The sequence below is a fragment of the Sebastes umbrosus genome, chromosome 19, assembly GCF_015220745.1.
Source record: "Sebastes umbrosus isolate fSebUmb1 chromosome 19, fSebUmb1.pri, whole genome shotgun sequence".
Lineage (NCBI taxonomy): Eukaryota > Metazoa > Chordata > Actinopteri > Perciformes > Sebastidae > Sebastes > Sebastes umbrosus.
The window spans coordinates 18,604,850-18,629,571 of NC_051287.1; the positions used below are offsets into that span (position 1 = coordinate 18,604,850).

At 41.0% G+C, this 24,722-nt stretch overlaps 1 protein-coding gene and 1 long non-coding RNA gene across 2 annotated transcripts; one reads left to right on the forward strand and one right to left on the reverse strand.

The window, feature by feature from the left end:
• Nucleotides 1-4,138: 4,138 nt before the first annotated feature.
• On the forward strand, nucleotides 4,139-23,171 carry dbh (dopamine beta-hydroxylase (dopamine beta-monooxygenase)). The gene is made up of 12 exons (XM_037753376.1): nucleotides 4,139-4,974; nucleotides 9,095-9,241; nucleotides 10,534-10,791; nucleotides 11,207-11,383; nucleotides 16,530-16,632; nucleotides 17,191-17,357; nucleotides 17,478-17,621; nucleotides 19,216-19,254; nucleotides 19,647-19,706; nucleotides 19,865-19,992; nucleotides 20,375-20,534; nucleotides 22,705-23,171. The coding sequence occupies exons 1-12, from the start codon at nucleotides 4,606-4,608 to the stop codon at nucleotides 22,816-22,818; spliced, it is 1,866 nt and encodes a 621-aa protein (XP_037609304.1). The 5' UTR covers nucleotides 4,139-4,605; the 3' UTR covers nucleotides 22,819-23,171.
• LOC119478550 lies at nucleotides 10,630-12,156 on the reverse strand. The gene is made up of 3 exons (XR_005204463.1): nucleotides 11,929-12,156; nucleotides 11,160-11,378; nucleotides 10,630-10,759 (listed from the first exon to the last, which is right to left on the reverse strand). It is a non-coding gene; the product is annotated as an uncharacterized LOC119478550 (long non-coding RNA).
• Nucleotides 23,172-24,722: the final 1,551 nt, after the last annotated feature.

Genomic DNA, 24,722 nt, shown 5'->3' on the forward strand with positions numbered 1-24,722 from the left:
GGTCCCTGTGTTTGAAACGCAATGAGTTCTTCAAAAGGTTCCTAGTTCTGGGGGAAAGTTCCTGTAGTGGAAACGGGGCAACTGTTACAGCCTTATTTGGTCTGTATTATGATGACTATCCACTAAAATTTAGATAGATATTGCTGTGTAACCTGCTGGCTTTATACTTCTTGTGATTCTGTTACATTACATTTTAACATTTACCATTTTCCTGTAATTACCTCTTGTGGCCACGATGCAGATGTTACATAGGCCTCAACCTAAGACAGATTCTGTATTACTAACCAACAATGCTGCATATAAATAGACAATGTACATTATTTAGCAAACCTGAAAACAAATACAATCCTATAAATTAATACAAAAGAACATAGGTCTCTAAAACGGTCAATGTATCTCTGATGCAGCTTCTGTAAAAGGTGAACATGTTGCAGGACTATTAGACAATATTGCTTTATATTAGGCTGAACATGTAATCTAATGCAATCAGACCCTAAATGCAATGCAAACCATGCATACAAGAAAACATAAATCAATGTTCATAATCTATGGATCATTTGTCGCATAAATTCTTAATTATTTTGGTATCTGTGCGTCCATGCATGCAGCTTCTCCCAAACTGAAAGCAAAGCATGATGGGAAAGTTTGGGGGGCAATATCTGGATTGTTCTAGGCAGGATAATGTCAGATAGACCCCCAGGCTTTTTTTGCATAAACACACACACACACACACACACACACAAACAGACATGATTACACAAAGAACCATCACTTTCTGCCTAAATCTGTTCTTCCCCACCCATCCCCCGTTCTACACCCCCCTCGTTCTCCGTCATTCCCTCCGGATCACAGTCGACTTTACAGCGTTTATGTTTGCTGACACATCACGTAGCGGTGTGCATGTAAGAGAAATGGGACGGCAGGAAGCAGAGTGCGAGAGGGTGATCAGCAGTAATAGAGAGAGCAGTGCGACAGAGGAGAGACAGACTGGTAGAGAGGTAGAAGTGCGCTGGTGTAAAAGATAGACACATAGAGAGAAAGAGAAGACATGAAGGCCAGAGACACACACATCACTGCCTCAGGGACTAACAGTCTTTATTACATTAACCAACACAATATCAGTCTGTGCCTCTCTGTTCTGCTCTCTCCGTTTTTCTGCTCGGATCCAAACCTTTTCCTTTACGGAAAATGGATTAAATGGTTTGACGTCATGTACGAAATTGAATCCAACACACATTCACCCTACAGCACATTGGATGACGAGCTTTCCCTCGAATTCACAGGAACTTGAAATGTATTGAATCGTCCCTACATGACATGGAAAGAGATGTGATGAACTAGAAATAAGGTTGCATCTACTGCAAACTCTCCATCCCGTATCCCTATTAATTTAAAGAGTGAAAACACTAGGCTAAAAAGCTATGCTTTACTGCCCTTTCTGGCTGAAAGCCTGTTCACGTGGGTGTGGTTGGCCCCTGTCACCACACCCAACAGTGATGTCACAGAGGTTGAACCACTGGAGGTCAGCAAAAACAAGATTTTCAGGAGTGTTAAGTTACTTTTTAAAGGGGACATATCATGAAAAACTCACTTTCAGGGTTTGTGCACATACATTTGGGTATCTGGAGTGCCTACCAATCCACAAACTGTGAAATAAAACAACCCAGTCAGTTTTTTGTGGGCTGCCTGGATCAGAAAACGTGATTCAACAAGCCGTTCAGATTTGGCTCCCCCTTCCTATGTCACAAGCAGGCTCATTAGAATATATCGCCCACAGCTTGAGAACTACCTTTGCAAAGGTGCTCCATATTTTTGTCTCAAGCCAATCAGAGCGGACTGGGCTTTTTTTCAGAAGGGGGTCTTAAAGAGACACGGGCCCAATACCAATGTCCACACTCACAGACTTTAAGGCGTGTTCCTGCAAAGTCTGTGAGGGTTTAGGGCTGTCCCACTGTCAAATCGTCAAGTGCATGAGGGCTCTCTCGGAGACATTTAGAGCCCTTTATGAAAACTTTCCGTAAATCCGCATTTCTTCAGACTTTGCCTGAGGGAATTACCCACAGTTCATAGCATTGTGATGTGAAACACAGGGTTACCATGGTTACCCGGGGAAGCCCGGAGGTGTAAAGGTAAACAAAGAGAAAGGCACATGGGTGCTCGGCCAGGCATATTCAATTTAAACAGAAACTTTAAGGATTTAAGATGGTACATAAACAACACCTGAAATCAGAGTAATGCAAGCATTAGACTATATTACCCATCTGGTTTATTCATCAACCAGTTCTTTTAATTTTGATTAATGAAGTTTGTCAAAAACAAGTAAATTGATTTTTTTGACAGGTACCTCTAGTCTCGTAGGGCAACAGCCTGGAAGACGTCGTAGAAAACATCCAAATCGACAGTAAAAAATGTGGAATAAAGACCCACAATTGGCGTTGTCAAGGTAACGTGACATGTCGCCGCAAAGTGCTGTCCCATTCATGTTTAGACCATTTCAAGCCCTTGCAACCTCTCGCACTCAACCGTCCACTGCGGGACTAATAAAGGAATATCTTATCTTATCTTATCTTATCTTATTTACCAGGTGACGTCAGTCAAGTCACTGAGGGTTCAGGACTTAAGGCCTTAGGGGGGACATTGGGATTTGGCCAGGTGCTAAAACAGAGCGTTTCAGACAGAGGGTGAATACAGGTATATTCAGACAGACAGTATAAGAAAAATAATGTGTTTTTTTAACATTAAAGCATGTAAACATGTTCTAGTAGAAACCCAAAATACAAGTATGAATCTAAAAATGAGCATGATATGTCCCCTTTAAAGAGTAACATTTTTGAGCTGTTAACCCATAATGTATCTATAACCAATACTAACACCAGACAGGAACCTATTGGCTGTTTCCATGACACAAATCACGATCTTCTTGTTACTTTCTTTAGGTTTTCATTCCAACCACCACCTACTGATAGCACTCCTTTAAGGACAGATAAAGAACGTGTAAGTGAAATCACACGGAATAGGCCTATTTCACTGCAGACATTTTGACTTGTAGGAGAAACATAGGTTTTACTAATAACATTAATAAAAGCTCTGTTTGATTCAAGAGTCTCATTAATAAGTCACAAGAGAGTGACAGTGAGCCAGCATGCACGATACCAGGAGCCTGAAACTGAAGCAGCTAAATGGAAGTCAGCCATCATTGATTTTCTTTTTTATTTCAAATATCATCTGTGAGAAAGGCCCGTTAAAACCTGCAGGGTGTTGAACCCCCCCGCCCCCCGCCCTCCCCTCCTATATATTATACATATGGATTTTTTTTATATGATGGTTTTATTCCGCTTAGTTATTTGTTTTTTATTGTCTGCTTTATGTAAAGCACTCTGTGACATTGGTTTCGAGAAGTGCTACCGTATACAAATAAACTGTTACTGTACATGGGAAATTCTACCAATAGTCCATATCATAGCCCTTAATATTGGTTTTCATTCTTTCAGATGTTTTGAACTTTACTTAATTTTCAACAGTTTTTTTCTTTGACTGTGTTGATTTGCTGTAATTCCTGATTTTGTGTAATGTCAAGCTCCCCGTTTGTAATCCTTTATATGCTGTATTGTTTCTCAAATGTGTGTAGAAGGCGGGGACGGGCCAAAGAGCGCAAGCGCACACACTTATCTACAGGGGCTTTACTAACCTTTTAAACCAAGCCCTGAATGTGTCCGTCTTGTGTTTGAAACCCGTAATTGACACTTTGATTAGGTCTTCTACAGCCTTAGGCGGTGGCTTAAGGAAAGGGCCTAATGCATTGATGCCTTGTTTACGCCTCCACAAGTGCTTCCTGCCCCTTAAATCTGCTTTGAATCAAACACTCAACAAGCCAGGTGAGCGCTATAGGGTGTGCAATACTTTCTGTCAGGAAATGTACAAGAAAATGTATGATACATGCTCGCCAAAGCAAAAAAAAAAAGAGACAGAGATGGAGCGAGCAATAAAGTTTAAGCAGATTGTCGTTGATAATGTCCATGGTTGAATTTGGATCAATTAGGGGCGGGCAGATGTGCAGAATCATGGTTGACCCCAGGGCTTAAAGGATACAATCCAATTTTCCTCAACAAATGTAATACCATTAGGGTGGATAAAAACAGACAACTCACAAGGGAGGAGTCTCTTAAAAACCACGGAGGGGGATGAGACGGAGAGAGACAGAGCAGTTGTTCTGAGGAAAGAGACAATACCCACAAGGGCTTGGAAACAGAGAAACCTAAAGACTGGAAAGTTTAGAAAGACTCAAAAGACAAGTAAAACTTTTCAGAAAATGAGGGCCTGAGAGGATAGAAAACATGGGAAGAAAAGAATAAACAACCTCACCTGACCACTGCGAGGGAGATACTGTGGGTCCACTGTGGCCAGAAAGGAGAGTAGAGCTGAAAAAAGGCAAACAAAACCATTAGAACTCGTACAGAACTACAGCATTGTGACGACAGCGCTGCAGAAAAAACTTTCTGGATAGAACTCCACATCAACTCTGGCTGAAGAGACTGAAGACGGAAAGATAAGAAAGAAGAAAATTTGCTACCACACTGACTCCAATTGAGACCCATCATTTAGGCTATGAGAATCTGCAATAAGAACCTTCGCCTTCAAGACATCACCATCATGTACCTCACCGCCCTGGCTGCTCTAATGGTCATCTTGGTGGCTTCGTATCAGGCACCCACCGATGCCATCGAAGTGTCCAATCTCAAATCGAACCCCTCCAGCCCTCTTCCACCTCTCCCCATGCCCTTCCGCGTGCCCCTCGACCCACGCAAGGAGCTCCAGCTGGCCTGGAACATCAGCTACGCCAACCAGGAGATTTACATGGAGCTGAGGGTCGTCGACATCAAACATGGCGTAGTCCTAGGGATGTCTGACCGCGGGGAGCTGACCAACGCTGACCTGGTGGTGCTGTGGGACTCTGGAGTTAATAGCTACTTTGGGGTAAGCTGTAATTTTGAAAGTTATTGAATTTAAAAAGAGGAGTTAAATCTATAAAAAGCCCAGACTTGCCTCTAAAAAAGGTGTGAATATCAAGCAGGTTTCTACACAGGGTGTAAAATCGAATCATTTTAGTCTTTCTCACTTGTCAGATTCATAAATGCACGGGGATTACATGAAAGTCCTTAAGGAGTGGAGGTTTCCCTCATCCGTCTGTGGCCCCCGAGGCATGAGATTGGTGTTTTTTGCACGAGGAGCCGGAGGACGGCTTGCTTCATGATCACAGTCACAAAGGATGTTATCGGCCCCTGCTAATTGGAAATCACTCACACTGCACTAACAGCTAAAGTTCATTGGGGAATCATTAGCGCATATTAGCATATCAAAATTGAATCCTGTGCTGATTAAGATGTGTAAAATGCCTCATTTTCATTTTGCCACACACAATCTTTGCACGATTTTTTTTCACCTCTGAAATGTTCTGATAAATTTTTCTGAAAAACAATTTATCTTGCTATAAAAAATCCAATTTACCTTTCTTTTCATTTGCATTTTGTCCATAGGTTTTATGTGGGAATATTAATGAGAAACAGTAAGCAGGGTGAATAGTAAATGCAGCTAAAAATGATCCAGTCCTTGGAAAAACCTGTTCTACTTTATCTGTGTCACGTTATTAATATAAGAAATGAAACTCTACCAACATCTGATCAGTTGGTGAATGCATAATGTACGTTCAGACCTCCTGGTGGTATGGCGAAAGAGATCCGCAAATAAGGGTTAATTTCAGGTCATAAGTTAAATGCAGGGCAGCTTCTTAAGTACAACTCGTTTTTTTTTAATGGCCGCTACAATTTTACATATCACTCTCTTTCCTTGATTCCTGTGAATACCAGTAAATGAAAAAAATCTCATTTTACATTAACTGCAATACCAACTGAGAAATTGGCTAGCCTAGGGTAAAACAAAAAGAAAAAAAATGTTAATGAGTTAAAAAGTTATAAAAGTCCCAGTGCTCCATGGGGCCTGCAGATTTCTTCTTATTTTGACCAACTATTACCACTTTTTTTAATGTTCAACCATAACATCCAAAACTAAGATTACTGTTTGCCATTACTTGTTTTTGAGAATGAAATATTTGCTTCTCATCCATCTGTCATCAAGGTAGTGAATAATGGAGTGGAAAAATGTATTACTATTTCGTTAAAGGGGACATATCATACTCATTTTTAGTTTCATACTTGTATTTTGGGTTGCTACTAGAACATGTTTACATGTTTTAATGTTCAAAAAACATATTCTTTTTTTAATGCTGTCTGTCTGAATATATCTGTATTCAGCCTCTATCTGAAACGCTCCGTTTTAGTGCCTGTCTCTTTAAGATCGCCTTCCGAAAAAGCCAAGTCTGCTCTGATTGGCTTGCGAGAAAAATACGGCTCACCTTTGCAAAGGTAGTTCTCAAGCCATAAGCGATATATTCTAATGAGCCTGTATGTGACATAGGAAGGGGAGACAAATCTGAATAGGCCCTTTTCACAGCAGACATTTTGACATGGAATAGCAGGGTAAACACAGGTGATCAAATTAATTATGGTTCAGTTCTATTTAGCGTCACAGCCAATCCAGTGAGCCAGCATGCACAATACCAGGGTCCTGGTACACCTAAATGGAACAGGGACATAATTAATGTTATTGATTACAACTGTGTTTACCCCGCAATGTCAAAATGATGCTGAGAAAAGGGCCTATGGCTTGTTGAATCACATGTTTTCTGATCCAGGCAGCCAGACTGGGTTGTCTTATTTCAGTTTGTGGTTTAGTAGGCACTCTAGATGCCCAAATGTATGTGCATATAAGCACTGAAAAAGGGAGTTTTTCATGATATGTCGCCTTTAATGCCGATTACTATCCATGGGATAAAAATGGGCATTTTTTACTCCATTAAAATGTGAAGCTTTATTGACTTATTCAGCAGAGACAAAACCGGAAAAAAGGAAATCTCTGCTGTGAATCGCATGTTGTGATTAGATCTGAGGCCAGAGGGAGCATGCAGGACTCCAGAGGCGCTGCTCAATTGGGTGGCGCACATTGTAGTTTCAGGATGGGAGTGACACATACTTGTGTCTCATAAGTCCATGAGCAGTCTGTCCCACTATGCCAGCACATTTATTCCATATGTTTGCTATTACTAGAATAGCGATCCACAAATTAGACCTCCAGTTAAATTAAATCATGTAAGATAGTAAACTACTTTTGAGGTAGACACCTTACAATATGATAAACGAGGAATTTGGATATATGGTTTGGTGTTAGTTTTGTGCATCTTGGTGCTTAATAATGAATTGTTATACAATTAAATGTAATGAAATTAAATAGCACAAAGTGTTTTTACAAGCAAAAACTCTTCATTGTAGGTGATTAAGGGAGGAGAATTGGAAACAAAATCTGCATGGCATACATTTATATGAACAATAGCTTTGACCCCTGCATTCATTTCATTTCTTCCTTCGCACAAAGCCGGGCACATTTCAGATATGCTCTAGTTCGGAGACTCTTATAATCCCTTTTTAAATAAATGTATTCAAATCAGGCCCATGGAGATTTGAATTTTAAGACTGTCTCTCAACATATCATACCAGAGATATGAAAACAGAAGATTTTTTTTTTTCCTTTTCTCTCACTTTCTTTTCTTTGGTTCTTTGGTCACATGACTTGATGCACATTTATAGGTATATATGGTATTTTTTAGTGATACCAATTAGGTCCCCATCAGGACCTAAATAAGGATATGGATATCTATTCCTAATGAAAGTGATGGGGGGTCTAAAGTTCAGCTGAAGTTAATACGAGGCTTTAGCAGTCTTAAGTTTGACAAATCAAGTATCTTCCAACGTTACAGTCATTTTAGTGCAGCATTCCCTCTTTGTGTTACGATCCCTCCAAAACAAAACAAAAGAAAAAATAACTTTTGCCATATTTATATCAGCTAGTTGTAAATGAAATCCACACAGTACGACCACATTCTTAAGAAAAGATCCCCTAACTCCGCCTCTTCCTGCTAGCTCAATCTGTCTTCCCTCGCGTTTCAACACCATGTGTAAATGCAAAGGCCAGAGGATTGGATTCCATTACCTAGATAATGTCTCCAGATACAGATCACATGTTAAAACCAGGTGCAAATGGGGCTAAATCACATCGGGAAAGGATCTCTTCAAGACCAGTATAACCAGGAGGAATGATTAGATTGACCAAAAACTGTTTCAGTGTATATCTTTGTATGTGAGTAGTGTTACTAGACAGACTTGAAAAAATGTGAAACTGTCCTTTAACCCAACATTTTTTTCTTAAGGATCCCAACTTACATTTAGGCAGACATTAAGGTCCATCAGAGATGCCTATAACCAAAACACCAATTTCATACATAAACTTTAACAATTTCAAGACTTAAAACTTAAGATTTTTTTCAATTAAGATATAATAAATATAACAAATATATGACTCTCTCTCTCTCTCAGGCATCTGCAGAGGTCGTGGCTTTAGTGCATTCTGTACACACACATGTAACACGCATAACACAAGCTGTAACTGTGTACTGCCCACATTTTTAGATTTATATATAATGTATTTATTTTCAAAATGGTTGGCTTCGGAGTCTTTTGCAGTTTGTGTAGAACGGTTACATAAGAGGGACAGAGAGGGAGACAGAAATACAGAGATCTTAGGTGCTATTCTGGACAGATATGAATGTGAGAAACATAACAGGAGCGGATAGACGGAGCTGCTGCAAAGCCTCCTGGCAGAGAAGTGGAATCTTGTACACCAGGGTTGGGAAGGTTTCACAAATACCAAACCGCCGCGGTTTCACTGATGTCTTTGAAAAAAAAAAAAATGTGTAGTTTTGTGTTAATCTTAAGATTAACAAACAATAGCAACATCCCCTCAAATGGAAAAAAAGAGCTGTTTTCCTTAATTGTTACTCAGAACCTCAGTTAACAGAAGACTACTTGAAAACATGACTGTATGTGATTTGCTAAAATCAACGTCCTCTTAAATATTTTGTCATCTCTTTGGTGTTTATTGATACAGTTGTGATTTGTAAAGTTATTATATGCGTCTTCTCCTTCAGGATGCATGGAGTGACAGCGAGGGTCACGTTTCACTGGACAGCCAACAAGACTACGAGTTGCTGGAAGCCAAACACAAACCTGAGGGATTCTACCTGCTTTTCAAGAGACCGTTCAGTACCTGTGATCCCAGAGACTACCTCATAGAGGTGTGTAACGTCTGTGTACAGGTCAGAGGAGCAGTGGCTCTAGTGTGCACTTATTAGAGAAATTTGGTTTGGCCTCTGTCTCGACTTTATATCCACTTTTTTGAAGAATCTAAAAATTCTAACTACTAAAGGAGGTGCACCGTTGACATACTGTAGCTGTGATTTGCTCTGCTATCCTCATGTCAGGTTTATTCATCTTTTATGAGCTGTGTAAACTGCCAGAGCAACCATAGCATTGTATCTGTTGATCCCTTACTTAAGAAACGTATGAAAAACATACTTATAACATAAAAAATTTGCTATTAATTTGCGATTAATTGCATGATTGTCCATGATTAATCATAGTTAATGATTAATTAAATATTTTAATAAATTGACAGCCCTAACAATTACATTAAAATGTATTATAACAGTGATTATAATGCATTATAAAAAAATGGAATTATAATACACTATGATCCTTGCAAAAAAATGACAGTGAGTGACCAGCAATTATGAAGTATTATGATATTTGACCTCATAAGTCATTATAAAATGCTTTATAATGTGTTATTGTATTAAAGCATTATATTATGGATATTCATGACTATAATTATACAGTGCTATAAGCAGATTATAATGCATTATAGACATGGGCGTCATGGAAATGGTTACCAGATTTTTTCCCCTCTACATTTATGACACCTTTCCATTCAACCGAAGCGCATGTAGAGGGCGAGCATATTTGAGCCGAAATAACGCCTGTCAATCATGAACTGACTGAACTTGACAGCGAACAGGTGGCGAGAAGATAACATGTCAGGAAGGCGGGAAAAATGGCATCTGAGTGCACACGTGTGTAACCCAACGACACAGTGTATTTGCACTGTACAGTACGTGTTGGTTTATGAATGTGTACATGTGTGTGTGTGGGAGGGTGTGTGTGTGTGTGTGTGTGTGTGCGGTTTGTGACATTTTCATTGCCGTCTTTAATGCATATACAAAAGACTGATTATCATGGAGAGCTCACGGCTTCAGGTGTGTACATGAAACCCTCACAGTTGGACTGATCGGCATTATTTTCCACTGAAAAATTCATCATGATGATTAGGGTTTCCATGGCGCCGCATCAGACCTCTAAGTTGCAGACACAAAACCAATGGTCATCACCATGACAACATAATGAAAAGTTCTCTGTTTGCCATACGAGAATATTAATGTAAAAAACACATCCCTTGCCGTTCGTGTTCTGCTTTGTATAGCCACCAAACATGCTTTCTTTTCTGATTTTTTTTGTTTTGTGAATTGGTCAGGAGGGAACCGTACACATCATCTATGGACTTTTGGATGAACCACTTGCCTCGCTGGAGCAGCTGAACCTTTCCCGGATCCACACGGGACTTCAGAGGGTGCTGATGCTTCGCCCCGACACGCCGCCGACCACCCTGCCTCCGGACGTGAACACGCTGGACGTCGTGGCGCCAAACGTCGTCATCCCAAATCAAGAGACCACCTACTGGTGCTTCATACAGAAGCTGCCTGAAAACATGCCCAAGAACCACATTGTTATGGTAGCCTATAAATGCCTCTAAAAATGGAAACACTTCACATAGAGTTTACACACAGCAGAGTGGGTGTTTGAGATGGAGATCGTGCACAGGCGGCTATTATTATTGCTCCTTGTTTACCAGCTGGGCCTTACAAAACAAGAGAGGCGTTGTCATGGTTAGAGAGAAATCTAAGAAACACATCACCTCACATCCTTATTCTTTCCTCTCAGGATTCCGTATAAAAATGAGGATAAGTTGAGGAAGCTATTACACCGCATGTTGCACATAATTCATTTCAAAGATGTTTTTATTGACATACCCATCTGAGGTAGCAGTATCGCCGAAGCTTTTAGCAGAAAAAACACATAAAAAAACCCCACAATTCTCACTTTTTCCCTTCTTTTTCTCCGTCTTTCTCTCTCTGTGTTCCTGTCAGTATGAGTCAGTGATAACTCCAGGTAACGAGGCCATCGTGCATCACATGGAGGTGTTCGAATGTTCCCCGGACATCCGCGACGTTCCAGAGTACAGCGGCTCCTGCGATGACAAGATGAAGCCGGGCAAGCTCAACTTCTGCCGCCATGTGCTTGCTGCATGGGCCATGGGTGCTGAGGTATGATGGGAAACAGACACCCACACACACATCCTCTTACTTCTGTCCTTATGCGCACCTTCCACTGACTATATTGACTTTCCTGTTCCCTAAACCAAAACTAAAAGAGAAACAGTGCTACAAACCTATCCTCACCACTTACCTGAATATAACTTTTAAGATGCAAATAAACCCTAAAACTGACCCTTGAAGATGCAACAATCAACTCACACAAACACCATCAGATACAGCAGAATAAACATATACATTGACAAGTTTTTCAATACATAACAGATGTCTAATTGAAAAAGAGTTGGAGCGAAGCTTGATTTCGGTCCTGTCCTCATACCTATTATGAGAGATAAACAAAAACTCCTACGCGAGTAATATCCAAGCCTCGAACTGCGAGCAGAAAACCTTGTAAAGACGAACCCACACGCAGCACAAGTCTATTAAGAGCTCGGAGACAGTCTGTATGTGGGAAGCACACAAATATTCACAAACTCCTTTTCATGGACACTCGGCACAAACACGAATGAAAGACACATATTTATGTACATTGGTACCTTAGAAAGAGGTATGAGGCGGGCAGTAAAGGTTTCATCATGGCTGACATTCCATTCAACCAACTAACCTGTCAGCTAGCAAGTTGACCACCTGATTAACCAGCAGCGCCGGCGCTGCCACTGAGGACAGTGAGGTGTCCATGCTTGTTTTTCTGTGAATTTGGGGGAAATTTGCATTTTACAGTTTAAAAAATACTCAAGGTGAGTATTTTACAGGCTGATTTTTGTATTCTTAGACTAATATATATCTAAAGTTGAACTACTTTATTTATTTTATATTAAAATATATTATAATATAATATATATATATATATATATATATATATATATATATTTATTATTATATCAGAGATTTCCCTCTGGAGTTGGTGGAGACCAAACCAAATTTAAAAGGAGAGGGAATAGTGGACTTACAGTCATCAGGTGGCCAGAAAGCATAGACCGTATATAAGTGGACGTAGTCACCGTGACGTCACCCATTGGTTTGTGGACTGCCGTTACGAAGCCTCGAGTTCAGCATTTTGGCCTTCGTCATCTTGTTTTTTGGGAACCAGAAGTGACACGAGAGGGTGGCGCTAAGTACAACTGAACTCTGAATACATTTTTTTTAGGCGCCCAAAAGGTTATAATTAACTTTCATGAACTAAAAACACACTGTGAAAGGTTGTAAGACGAAAACACGAACAACTCCCAGACCGGACAACTCCGTGGTAGCGACCTGTCAATCAAAAGCTAGTCACACCCTAAAGCATACCCTGCTTTATGGTCTATTTGACTCTAAATGGGACCATAATTTACTAAATGAACATCATGCTGTATTGAAGAGGACTTGAAACTAGCGTTTGAGACCATAAACTCATGTTTACAATGTTTACTGAGATAATAAATCAAGTGAGAAGTAGGCTCATTTTCTCATAGACTTCTATACAATCAGACTTCTTTTTTGCAACCAGAGGAGTCGCCCCCTGCTGGCTATTAGAAAGAATGCAGGTTTAAGGCACTTCAGCATTGACTTCACTTCTCAGACCCCGAAGTTGCCCACTGCCAGAAACACGACTCCAAATGAATGCTAACGTTAGTCCGCATGTGTGCAACTGTTTGCTAATATCGTTATAAGGTGATATGTCGATGTTGAGTGAAGTGGCCAAAAACAACGTCTAACATCCTGGCTGCAGCCTCGACAGCCAGCTAAAAGCTGATTTTTGAGTCCATCAGTTGAATTCAACTCATGGAAACCACAGCAACCACTGGAGTTCAACTTTTATCTTCATTTCTTGGGGGGTAAACAAACACATTGCACTTCGTCTTTGAGACAGAGCTCCCAACTGAAATAGTCGGCGCAGGAGAGAAATGCACCTGTTTCCTCATCCAGCTATTCAGTCAGTCACCTATCAGGCATTAAATCACCCCACTTACATACCACGGCTAAAAACCAGCCGGCTGACCGAGCGAGCGAGAAAGCAGCCGGCTGGTCACATAAAGCAAAGAGGACAGGGAACGGCGAGCCTGTCACCATATTTCTCTGCTCCGCTCCCCGCTGTATCACAGCCAGCCTGGCCCCTCTCTGATTGGATTATCTGCCAGCCAAACAAAAACAAGCAGGATGCCTTCTGTGGGCTGTGAGCTGTGAAGACAAGATTAGGTGGGAAATATTCAGGCCTCTTTCATCACCTCTTAATAGTGTTGTTTCATTCTCCCCGGCACCGCATCAGAAGGGAAACGTGGCCTTGCAAAAAACACGCAAAACAAGAGAGAAAGAGTGGGGGGGGGGAAGTTTGAAAGAAGAGAGAAACAATAATGTTCAACACTGTCAGAAAGCGTAGAGAGAAGACGGCGCCAGAGAAAAAGAGATGCGTGTGTAGCAGAGAGAGCGAGTCTCTGAGGATTTTTTCTGTTATGACATAAAACAAGATTAAATGAAACAATTCTCTCTTCCGTTATGTGTATCAGCAGAAGAAGGTGGTCTGAAATAGGTGACTGGTGATGAAGATTAAATCAAGCTTCCTTAATAAAAGCGTGGAGGTTTGACACACAGCAGTGACTCGAAAATTAATTTTTGCCATCAAAAGACAGAACTGTTCAGAATCCAAGGAGCAAAAGAGGACCTCAGAGTATGCATCCATATGAGAATACAACATTTCTGTGTGTAAAGAATCAATAAACATTGCTTGAGCCAGCTCATAAATCCCCAAAAGACCTCAAAGTCATTCGAGGGTTCTCAACAGGGAACATATTTGATGAAACGACTGAACTGATTTTGTGCTCATGACCCGTTTTCTGTGTCATAATCAGTTTTAAATCTCCTTTTCTGTTTTACAATCTGTTCCTGTTACAATTTTAGATTCAGTGGGTGGCTGGGAGTCTGTGAGTAGGCAGGCCTTTATTTTTAGAGGCCATCATCAAACATTGTAGAGAGAACCACACACACACTGGTGGAGCTACAGTAGAGAGACAATCTCTTATCTCTGTAGTGTGGGCAAGAAGATGAATAAGACTGACATAATTGTGATTCCTTAGATGTGCCACTTTGACGGGATCACATTGTAAAGAGGACTGGTTTGAGATAGATTGGGAAATTGAATTTTGACATGAAAATTTTCTCATCTGGAAGTTTGAGAAACACCTGTCAAGACTCCAGAGAGGCCAGACGTATGTAGTTCAACACGTAATTGGCACACGTTTGCGCAGGAATATACATCTGGTCGACTTCTTTTTGTCATCCTCTAACAATATTACGTTGAACGCGAAGAGCAAGGATGCTCAGCTCAGCTCCATCCTCAAATATTGAGACATTTAAATGTGTTTTTGTGCTGGGGACATAAGCACATTAAAGCAGCAGTGGGTAAAATTGGAGCAAATATGATTAAAAAAAGTTATTTTTTATAAAACGATCACTATATCCTGACAGTAGTGCATGAGACAGTTAATCTGAAAAAAAAAACATGAGCCTCTGTGTCCTCCGGTGCTCCTAATGGCATCCGCAATATTTCACAGACCGGAGGAAAACAACCAATCAGAGACGAGCTGGAGCCTTGCCGTCTCTGAGCAGCTGTCAATCACTCGCGAACTCCGATCAAACGGTGAAACTAGGCAGCGCTGATTAAATATGAATCAATGTTCTGTTACTGTAATGCCTATATCTCGCCTCAAATGTTCTCAGAAACATCTTGTGGTGTACTGTTTAGCTGTAAAATGAGAAAGTTTGTGACCCGGCAGCCATGTTGAGATCAGTTGAGGAAATACCAAGCCCCGCCCAGCCGGAGCAAACGTTCTCATTTTACAGCTAAACAGTACACTACAAGATGTTTCTGAAAACATTTGAGGAGAGAAATAGACATTGCAGTAACACAATATTGATTAATATTTGATCAGCGCTGCCTAGTTTGACCGTTTGATCGGAGTTCCCGAGTGATTTACAGCTGCCTCCGTTGACTGAACAGTCAATAGGAACGCTCTCTCTCTCTGAAATGACCTGTGATTGACCAAAGTCTGCCGTCAAAGGGTAGAGTTTTTAAAGCCTGAAAATAGAGCCATGAGGAGGTGCAGAAGTCTAGTTTTTCTCTCAGAACACTTGAATTACAATATGCTGAAAGGTTATTATTGAATTCTTGCCCAATGATGCCAAAAACATTCTGCCTACTGCAGGTTTAAAGTCCCAGCGTGAGATAATAGTTTGGTTCCTTTAACTAAAGACACCGTCAGTCTCCACGAGCGTCTTCCTCCAGTCTTCTATAATGCAATGCCAAACAGAATACAACAACAATTCACACGTTATTGTGAAGATATAAAATGTACAGTACTATATTTGTGAAACATAGGAATAAATTACTTCTGCAGGCAGCGATGAACGGACACTGGTCGACTCGGCCAGGCACAATGAAACAGGAAATCTGCTGAGTGCAACGACCCCTACAAGAGTCTGCGACAAACGGTTCATGAGTTATGTAAGAGGGTGGCACTATAGTGTAGGGGGCCGGGCTATGAGTCTATATTGGCATGAAAATATCCTAAGGCCTGGACCCTTATCATGCTTGAGCAATTTGGAGCAGATTGGAAAAAGTACGCTGAGGTTACAACAACTTCCTGTTTTATAGTTAAAGGCGCTTTTTGGTCGCACCGCCACGGCAACAATGTTGCATGAAAACATAATCGTTTGATACACTTTCATCGCAAAGGTCTTTATATTGTACTGACCAAATTTGAAGTCGACGAAGAAGTTAGTTAAGGGCCTTGAAATGTTAAAAGAATGCAACTAGAATTAAAAATGGCCGACTTCCTGTTGGGTTTACGGTATAACTCCGAGAGACTTCTTCTTCACATGCTACATATACTCATCAAATGTCATAGATCTAGGTGAAACACACCGCAGTGGCTACTAAATAGGGGGTGCTAGTGAGCCATTTTGTCACACCCAAGGCCAAAACCCAATGACTTGTAGGTAAAATGCATCTGTATTTGAACTTTTTGCACGTCAGGAACAAAAATCTTTTTACTCAACAGCTCTAAATCATCCCTACTCTATGTGAAGAAGAGTCTTTGCTATGACTTCAAAGCAGCTGTGCATAAATGGGAGGAATAATGAATTGTATGTTTGCTTGCAGGCTTTCTACTATCCTCCCGATGCAGGGCTGCCTATGGGCGGACCAGGATCCTCCAGGTTCCTTCGCCTGGAGGTCCATTACCACAACCCTCTCCTTATATCTGGTACATACAGCACACATGTAAAAACACTTGAACCCGAGCACATGCTGTAACACATGCACTCGTCTTTTCCTTTCTCTTTTTTACACGAACAGCATGGATTCTCTGTATCTCTTCGGAATGAGAGCTGGGCTTATCTCCAACAGAGCGAGTCATTTAAAATTTTCCAGATATACCTTTTGATCTCGCCGGTATGCGAGTCGCCACAGACTGTGCCTTCCTTATCTCGATCTGGCCTTACAATACGCATAATATCCTACACAACCATCTCCTGATTCTCTACACTTCTTTCTTGCTTTAGAGTTGTTTTTCTGTTACGATTGCGTGAATCATCTCATCTCTTCATGCAGTTCAGCAGAGATAGAGCAAAGGCTTTTGCATCAAACCTGACACTAATAATCAAGCCAGAATAACAGCAAACACCAGTTTGATCCTGAGTAGCAATTTATGCCTTGAGGGTTGACAGTGAAAAAAATAATTGTGGTTGGTATTTTAATATGATATACTAGTAAACTGGCTGTCTGTTACATGTTTTAATCTTCCATAATATTCTTCACGCAGGTCGTCGTGACTCATCGGGGATACGGTTGCATTACACCCCGAGTCTGAGGCGTTACGATGCAGGGATCATAGAGCTGGGCCTCGTTTATACTCCCGTCATGGCTATCCCACCCAAACAAACCACCTTCTACCTCAACGGATATTGCACCTCCAAGTGTACCCACACTGTATGTATACAGTGAATATTTCAGCTGGTGTGCTACATATTTCTTCACTGTTTTTGTCCCTAAAGCACAAAAATCTTGGTTGGAGCTTGACCTTCAAAAGTCTCTGTCTGTCCATCTTAGGCTTTTCCTCCAGGAGGAATCTATATATTTGCGTCCCAGCTGCACACCCACCTGGCGGGCCGTGGGGTGAGGACGGTTTTGGTGAGGGGAGGCAAAGAGCTGGAGGTGGTGCAGGAGGACCAGCATTTCAGCACACACTACCAGGTGAGCAACAGCAGGGCTCAGTTTACCCAGAGGATGATTTGTGGGGATATGAGGAGTTTAAAATGATTTATGTATAAGTGAAAATAACTGTAAAACCTTGCTGTTTTAGGGAAATACTTTAAAGAAAGAATTAAATTATAGTAGTAGTTTTAGTAGTACAGGAGTAAATAGACATAGCTGGCCAATCGCTGATGACCTGAGCTTTTACCTGAGTTCTTGTGCAATTTGCCGGTATTGTACATGCAAGGGATAATGTACAGCAAGCTGTACAATGTACTAGCTGTGCATTACCCTCCTTATTACGTGGCTACTTACTGAAGAAATCAATAATTTGACGCAAAAACGGTCCGCCAGAGTCCGACATCAGAGCTGCGCCCATAGCAACGGTCTGTTATACATAGCAACGGTCTGTTATACATAGCAACGGTCTTTTATACATAGCAACGGCCTGTTATACATAGCAACGGTCTTTTATACATAGTAACGGTCTTTTATACATAGCAACAGTCTGTTATACATAGCAACGGTCTTTTATACATAGCAACGGTCTGTTATACATAGCAACGGTCTTTTATACATAGCAACGGCCTGTTATACATAGCAACGATCTTTTATACATAGCAACGGTCTGTTATACATAGCAACGGTATTTTATACATAGCAACGGTCTTTTATACATAGTAACAGTCTTTTATACATAGCAACGGTCTGTTATACATAGCAACGATCTTTTATACATAGCAAAGGTCTGTTATACATAGCAACGGTCTGTTATACATAGCAACGGTCTGCTATAAAGAAATAACAGACCGTAGAACGCCATGATTGACCAAACAAAATTGAATATTCAACAAAGCTGTGCAATAAAAAGTTATAACCCTTCTATGATCCTTCACAAACTATATCAGTCTTGACATGACATTTAGGCCTCATAAGGTGTAGCACACACTATAATCTCCATCCACAGGACAGCAGAATAAAAGAAAAGATCAACTCGACATCCAAACTGACAAACAACAACGTTAACATTGTTCAGAGACAACAAACGACATCTGTTGTGTTTATTTTTATGCACAACATCCTGGGGCAGGTACACACACACACACGCACACAGGGCATAGAAGGACATCTGCTAGACTGCCTGATAAAATCTCCAGCTGCTGTTGATGTCAGACTAATCTGAGCGTACCTGTGTGGCGGCGTCGTTTCAAATCCTGCAGCCTCATTATGAGGCATATGAAGATTTTATCAAAGCATTCGCAGCAATGCTAATAGACCTTTTCACACACGCAGCTAATAACTATGAAAGCTGCCTCCGAGGAAATCATCAAAAGCAACCAGTGTTTTTATCTTGCTGCGTTTGGAATACATCACAAAGTGCCCAATTATGCCTCAACTTAAGCTGCTAGAGGGAAATGCATTGTAAAAGAAATACGTCCAAATCCACTGTTCTATTCTCTCAAGATCATTGTCAGTGAAACCATCATTCTAGTCACATCACAGATTACAGACTTATTTCTAGGTTTAGTGTTTGGAATCCCCAAAATGAATGTTTTCCCTTTAATGCTACTGTTTTTTGTCTTCTTTCTTATAGACGATCCGAGTTCTAAGGAAAATGGCGAATGTTTTACCCGTAAGTATAAAGTTATACGCCTGCATTTGACAAAAGTGACTTTCAGTTTTCCACTGTACAGATTTTACATTCAGACAATAATTTTACTATTCTGCAAGCTCAGCCTTCTACTTCTGAATGGTAGCGCCTCAGATGTATTTTTTTCCTCCCGTTGCATTTAAAGTATTGAATTAGAATACCTCGCATGCTGTATAAGGTGCTTAAATGGAGTGGAAACAGGGACATAGGAAATTGGTGCTGAAGTTCTCAGGAGACAAACGAGACAGAACCGCAGCAGCTGAGCTCCTCAAAGCAAAAAAACACGAATTGTCTGTCAGTAACCTTAAATCATCTCTTTGCTAAACATAAAATATGGTGAACTGCTGGTGTTGTTTGTGCTCCTGGTCCTGAAGGGCGACGTCCTTGTAACAAAGTGTACTTATAACACAGAAGACAGAAGCAAGCCTACAGTGGTGAGCAGCACACTACGTTCACCTTGAGCACTGCCAACAGCAACAGAATCATCTCGAGTATTTCCTTCATTCTCGTAATCCTTCCATTTCTCCCCCTCCTACATCTGCTCTTTGTGCTATGTATCGACACCTTCCTCCAAATCTCTTTGTGTCCTCAGGGAGGTTTTGGCATCATGGAGGAAATGTGTGTAAACTACGTTCACTACTACCCTCGAACTAAGCTGGAGCTCTGCAAGAGCCACGTCGACCCAGAGTACCTGCAGAAATACTTCAGCTTCATTAACAGGTAGCACACGCACAAAACCATCTCTGTCTCTCCCACCGGATTAATTTTCCTTGTTCCCCCTTGTCCTTCATTCTTTTTCCATTTTGCATCTTCCTCTCCATCTCCTGTGTGACTAAGCAATTTTTCAGCATGCCCCCCTTTCCTCCCCATCTGTCCTTCACTCCCGGGAACCAGAGATGTGATTACTTCTTTTAATCTCCAAAACCAGATGCTTTGTCCTTTAAAGTGAAACTGTGTTCCCCCCTCCTCCTAATGCCAATTCCAACTGCTTTTTTTCCCTTTTTCTTCAATCTCTTCCTCCTTTTTCTCAATCTCGCTCTGCCTCCCTCTTTTATCGACTTTCCTTCAACCTCTCTCGCTGCTCCTCCCTCCATCCCTCCAGGTTCCACGGAAACGACCGGTGTGTGTGCGGCGAGGTCGGTGTGACAGAGCAGTATTCTCAACTACAGTGGGACGAGTTCACCGGAGAAGTGCTGGACTCCCTCTACAACACAGCCCCCATCTCCATGCACTGCAACCAGTCCAGTGCACGCCTCTTTCCTGTAAGTCCCCAGTCACACACACACACACACACACACACACACAAACACACACACGCACACACGCACACACACACACACACACACACACACACACACACACACACACACACACACACACACACACACACACACACACACACACACACACACACACGCACACACACACACTACAATCGCCTGCCAAACCACCAATTAAACCAGTTCAAAGGGAGACATCAGTTGGACAGAATAGTCAGATCGGCTGAACGGACAGCTTGTTAACTTGTAATATAAACACACACACACCCACCCACACACACACACGCTGTTTGGATCAGAGCACATACTGTAAATCAATTACAGTTCAAAAATGTGTAGACACCTTGATCAAATATTTTTGTCAGTATATAAAACTTCTTCCTTGATGTGTGACATCAAGTCAAAACCACGACATGTACAGAGGGACAGATTCCAGTGTTTGGGTGAAAACATCGAGCATAACTTAAAGAGGTGTACTAAGTAACATACAGTAAGCTGATCTCAGCACGTCATTTAAAACAACAGGGCGAGGCTCATGAAAGGAAGCATACTGCTTGATCTCTACATACACAGATGCTGTCTAGAGTATTCATTGTAATGCATTTATCTCATTAACTTAAACTACTAAACGGGCATGCGTTCATAGACTGTATATAAGAAGTGGACTGCTGTATTGAAGCCTCAAGTTCGGCATTTTCGCCGTCTTGTTTTTTTGGAACTAGAAGTGACACGAGAGGGTGGAGCTAAGTACAACCGAACGCTGAATAAGACATTTTTAGGTGAACAAAATGGTTATAATTAACTTTCATGAACTCAGAACACACTGTGATAGGGTTAAAGTTGTAAGACGAAAAACACGGACAACTCCCAGTCCGGACAACGCCGTGGTAGCGACCTGTTAATCACAAGTTAGCCATGCCCTAAAGCATACCCTGCTTTATTTGACTCTAAATGGGGACATAATTTACTAAATAAACATCATGCTGTATTGAAGAAGACTTGAAACTAGCGATTGAAATCATAAACTCATGTCTACAATGTTTAAATCAAGTGAGAAGTAGGCTCATTTTCTCAAACTTCCATACAATCAGACTTCTTTTTGCAACCAGAGGAGTCGCCATGTTGTGATTGGTCAACCGAACCAAACTTTTCGGACTCCGCTCCAGCTCCGCTCTAACTAGCTTTGTTTGAGGCCGTGACAAACTAGCCACTAGGCAGGTATTATGCAAATATGTTACTTGGTGACATCACCACATTACAGAAGAAAGGCGGGACTTCAAGCAAGGCGTTTCAGGAGCAGTGTTTCTGCGGGGGAGAGTAACTCCCTTTGGCGTGGACTTTGGGCTTTGCAGACCTTTTACATTCACTAAACACTTATATAACACACTAAAGGAAAGGGAAAAAGCACAAAAGGTCCAAATACGTCCTCTTTAACAACAATGGTAAGAGGCAACATCTCATGAGAACAAAGTGAAAGCCTCAGCCTCACACTCTCCTGGTGCAGACAAGTGACTGGCATTTTACCCTCTCAACCTCTCTGAACTGCAACCCACCGTCTGCTCAGACGTACGCAACATACAGTGAGCTGGACAGGTAAAAAGCTTTCAAAGAATATGCAATAACATACAAAGCAATCATTTTATATTTCATAGTTATTACCGACATTTAAATTTAGCTATAGACAAAAGAAGAACAAGTTTTACCCTTGCTACCATCACTTGACAGTGTCCAGTCACCCACTGCTTAGAGGACCTAATGATAATGATGCACACCTGTTTTCACTTTCCCTGTATGAGGAGATGATCAGCAACAGTATCACAAGCAGAAAGAAATTGACAGATGAAGTGGCAAAAAACACTAATAATTTCACACAAAAACACTGCTGATGTTGGGGAACTGGACCTTGTGAAAAGAGTGGGAAGCCGCCTTTTCACAGTCCTAAAAGCTATGTGCCATAAAATAAAAAATACACTCCAGACCACAAGGAAACGGCCTCGAGTGTATTTTTTGACAGGTTCGATATATTGTACAGTAACGACTGTGCAAGTTATCTAATAAAACCTGCCGTCTAAATATCAAGGATACTACCCATTTTTTTTTGCCAAGCAACCCATGAAAAAATGTCGCCAACATCATAAATGTGTTTCTCCAGGGAGAGTGGGACAAACAGCCTGTACCGGTGGTTACCTCCATGCTTGAAAAACCTCGCTACCCTTGTGAGGGAGGAGCACATCCCACCAGCCGACCCCTCACACCCCCGGTCTGAGCGAAGGGGGCATCGTGGCATGCTTCAGCCTGGCGAGAGGGCACTTAACCTGGGGAAAGTTAAAGAAGCTCCCGTGAATTGCAGAATTTACCGTTGTTTTATCTGTGTTTGGGGATAGATGACATCCTCTATTGGGGTTTCTGTCATTCGCTGTAATTATATAGCCACTGTCTGTGATGGTAATCCTACTCATATGTCATGTTTCAAAGCACTGGACATGTGAATTGGGATTGGCATGTCACAAACTAAAAAAAAAGTGCGAATGACTAATTGGTGCTGGCGACAAAAGTGATTACTTTAAAAATAAATGAATAATATTTACTACTCCTTCACATAAAATAAAGAAATAAAATTACTTTAATTTTCATTCATAATTTTTTATAGTTTACCACTGTAATATTTACTCTGTTTTGCTACATGCCGCTTTGTGTCCTTGCATTATTTTTGTGTGTTAAATAATAAATGTCACAAAAATGTCTGCAGTTAAAAAGGAATTTATTGATACACAAATTGTTTCGGACAGATTAAATGAGTGTGGTTTAACTTTAAGTTTACAATGTTACTCATAATTATTTGAACTGGTCAAACAATTAAAGTGTAACTCAATCTAGACCCTATTTCCCCATGCTTTTCAGTCGTGACTAATGGGGACAAATGTTTTTGAAACTGGTCCAGTATTGAGGCATAACGCTGTAACCGGCAACCGCAAAACGAGCTGCGAAGGCAAGTGAGCAGCGTTAATGGGGCAAGTGAGCAGCGTTAATGTAATTTTACGTTAACTTAAAGTGCTTTTTTTTGCCACTGACAGGCTGAGATTGTTATTATAAGTGTCTGACAACATTATGGAAAGGAACCTACAGAGAAATAAAATGTTTTTCTTACCTTTCTTTTAATCCGGTCTGTTTGTTATTGTGTCCAAGTCCCGCTCAAGGAGAAGTGTCGTTGTGAAATCTGAATATCTGTATACTCTGGCCATCGAATTCAAAGACCTCATCCACATTGTCGAATTAATCTAAATATTCAGCTATGACATTGAAAATTGCTTTCTGTACTTTGTACACTTTCTAACACAACAAACTCCTGGCCGACACTTGCATTTCCACCATGGATGTATTCTACTATTTCACTGTTGTCTTCGGGCAACACGTCACCTCGCCAGATTTCACAATGACTCTTTCCATGTCAGACACTTATAATAATAATCAGAGCCTGTCATTGCAAAAACGAACACTTTGAGTGGATGGTGATGCCAGCTTGCCCCTATAGGACTACATTGCAGCCTGTGAGCAGCTGCCGTCTACAGCGCTCTCCCCAAATACTGGACAAACAACATAAATTGTTGTCCCTATTAGTCAGAGACAAAAACATGAGGAAAATAGGGTTCAGGTTGAAAAACCCCAAAGTTACCCTTTAAGACATTTTGCATTTAAAGGGACTGTTTGTAACTCCTTACACGTATCAATCAATCCGTGTAGGTGTCCCCTACGCTGACTTTCGTTGACTTAACAGCCACAGGTGTCGCTGTTAACATGCAATTTCTGATTCTTACAAACAGTCCCTTTAAGAATCAATTTTCTTTCTATCTTCCATACTTTTGCAATATTAAATATCCCACTGTGTAAGGAAGAGAAATCCTACAAACTGAATTAGAAAAAAACAAACCCTGTGGACATGTTGTTGTGGTAGAGGACCAGTAGTGATAATGTTTTATCAGTGTGCTTCACATTTCCCATATAAATCTTGTTATTAACCTAAGCCACGACTGAGAACAACCATTTCAGTGATTAATGGCCTTCTGGGCTGAATCAATGAATCATTCCACATTAGTAAACATTTTGTGCTGAACGTGCAGCAACACAGCGAGTAGTAGCCATACATACAAATAACCTTCTTCTACTTAGACA

Coding starts and splice junctions, on each gene's coding strand:
- dbh (XM_037753376.1), top strand. CDS start 4,606: ATGAGAATCTGCAATAAGAACCTTCGCCTTCAAGACATCACCATCATG. Junction 16,633..17,190: donor CAACCCTCTCCTTATATCTG/GTACATACAGCA, acceptor TTCTTCACGCAG/GTCGTCGTGACTCATCGGGG. Junction 17,358..17,477: donor CCTCCAAGTGTACCCACACT/GTATGTATACAG, acceptor TGTCCATCTTAG/GCTTTTCCTCCAGGAGGAAT.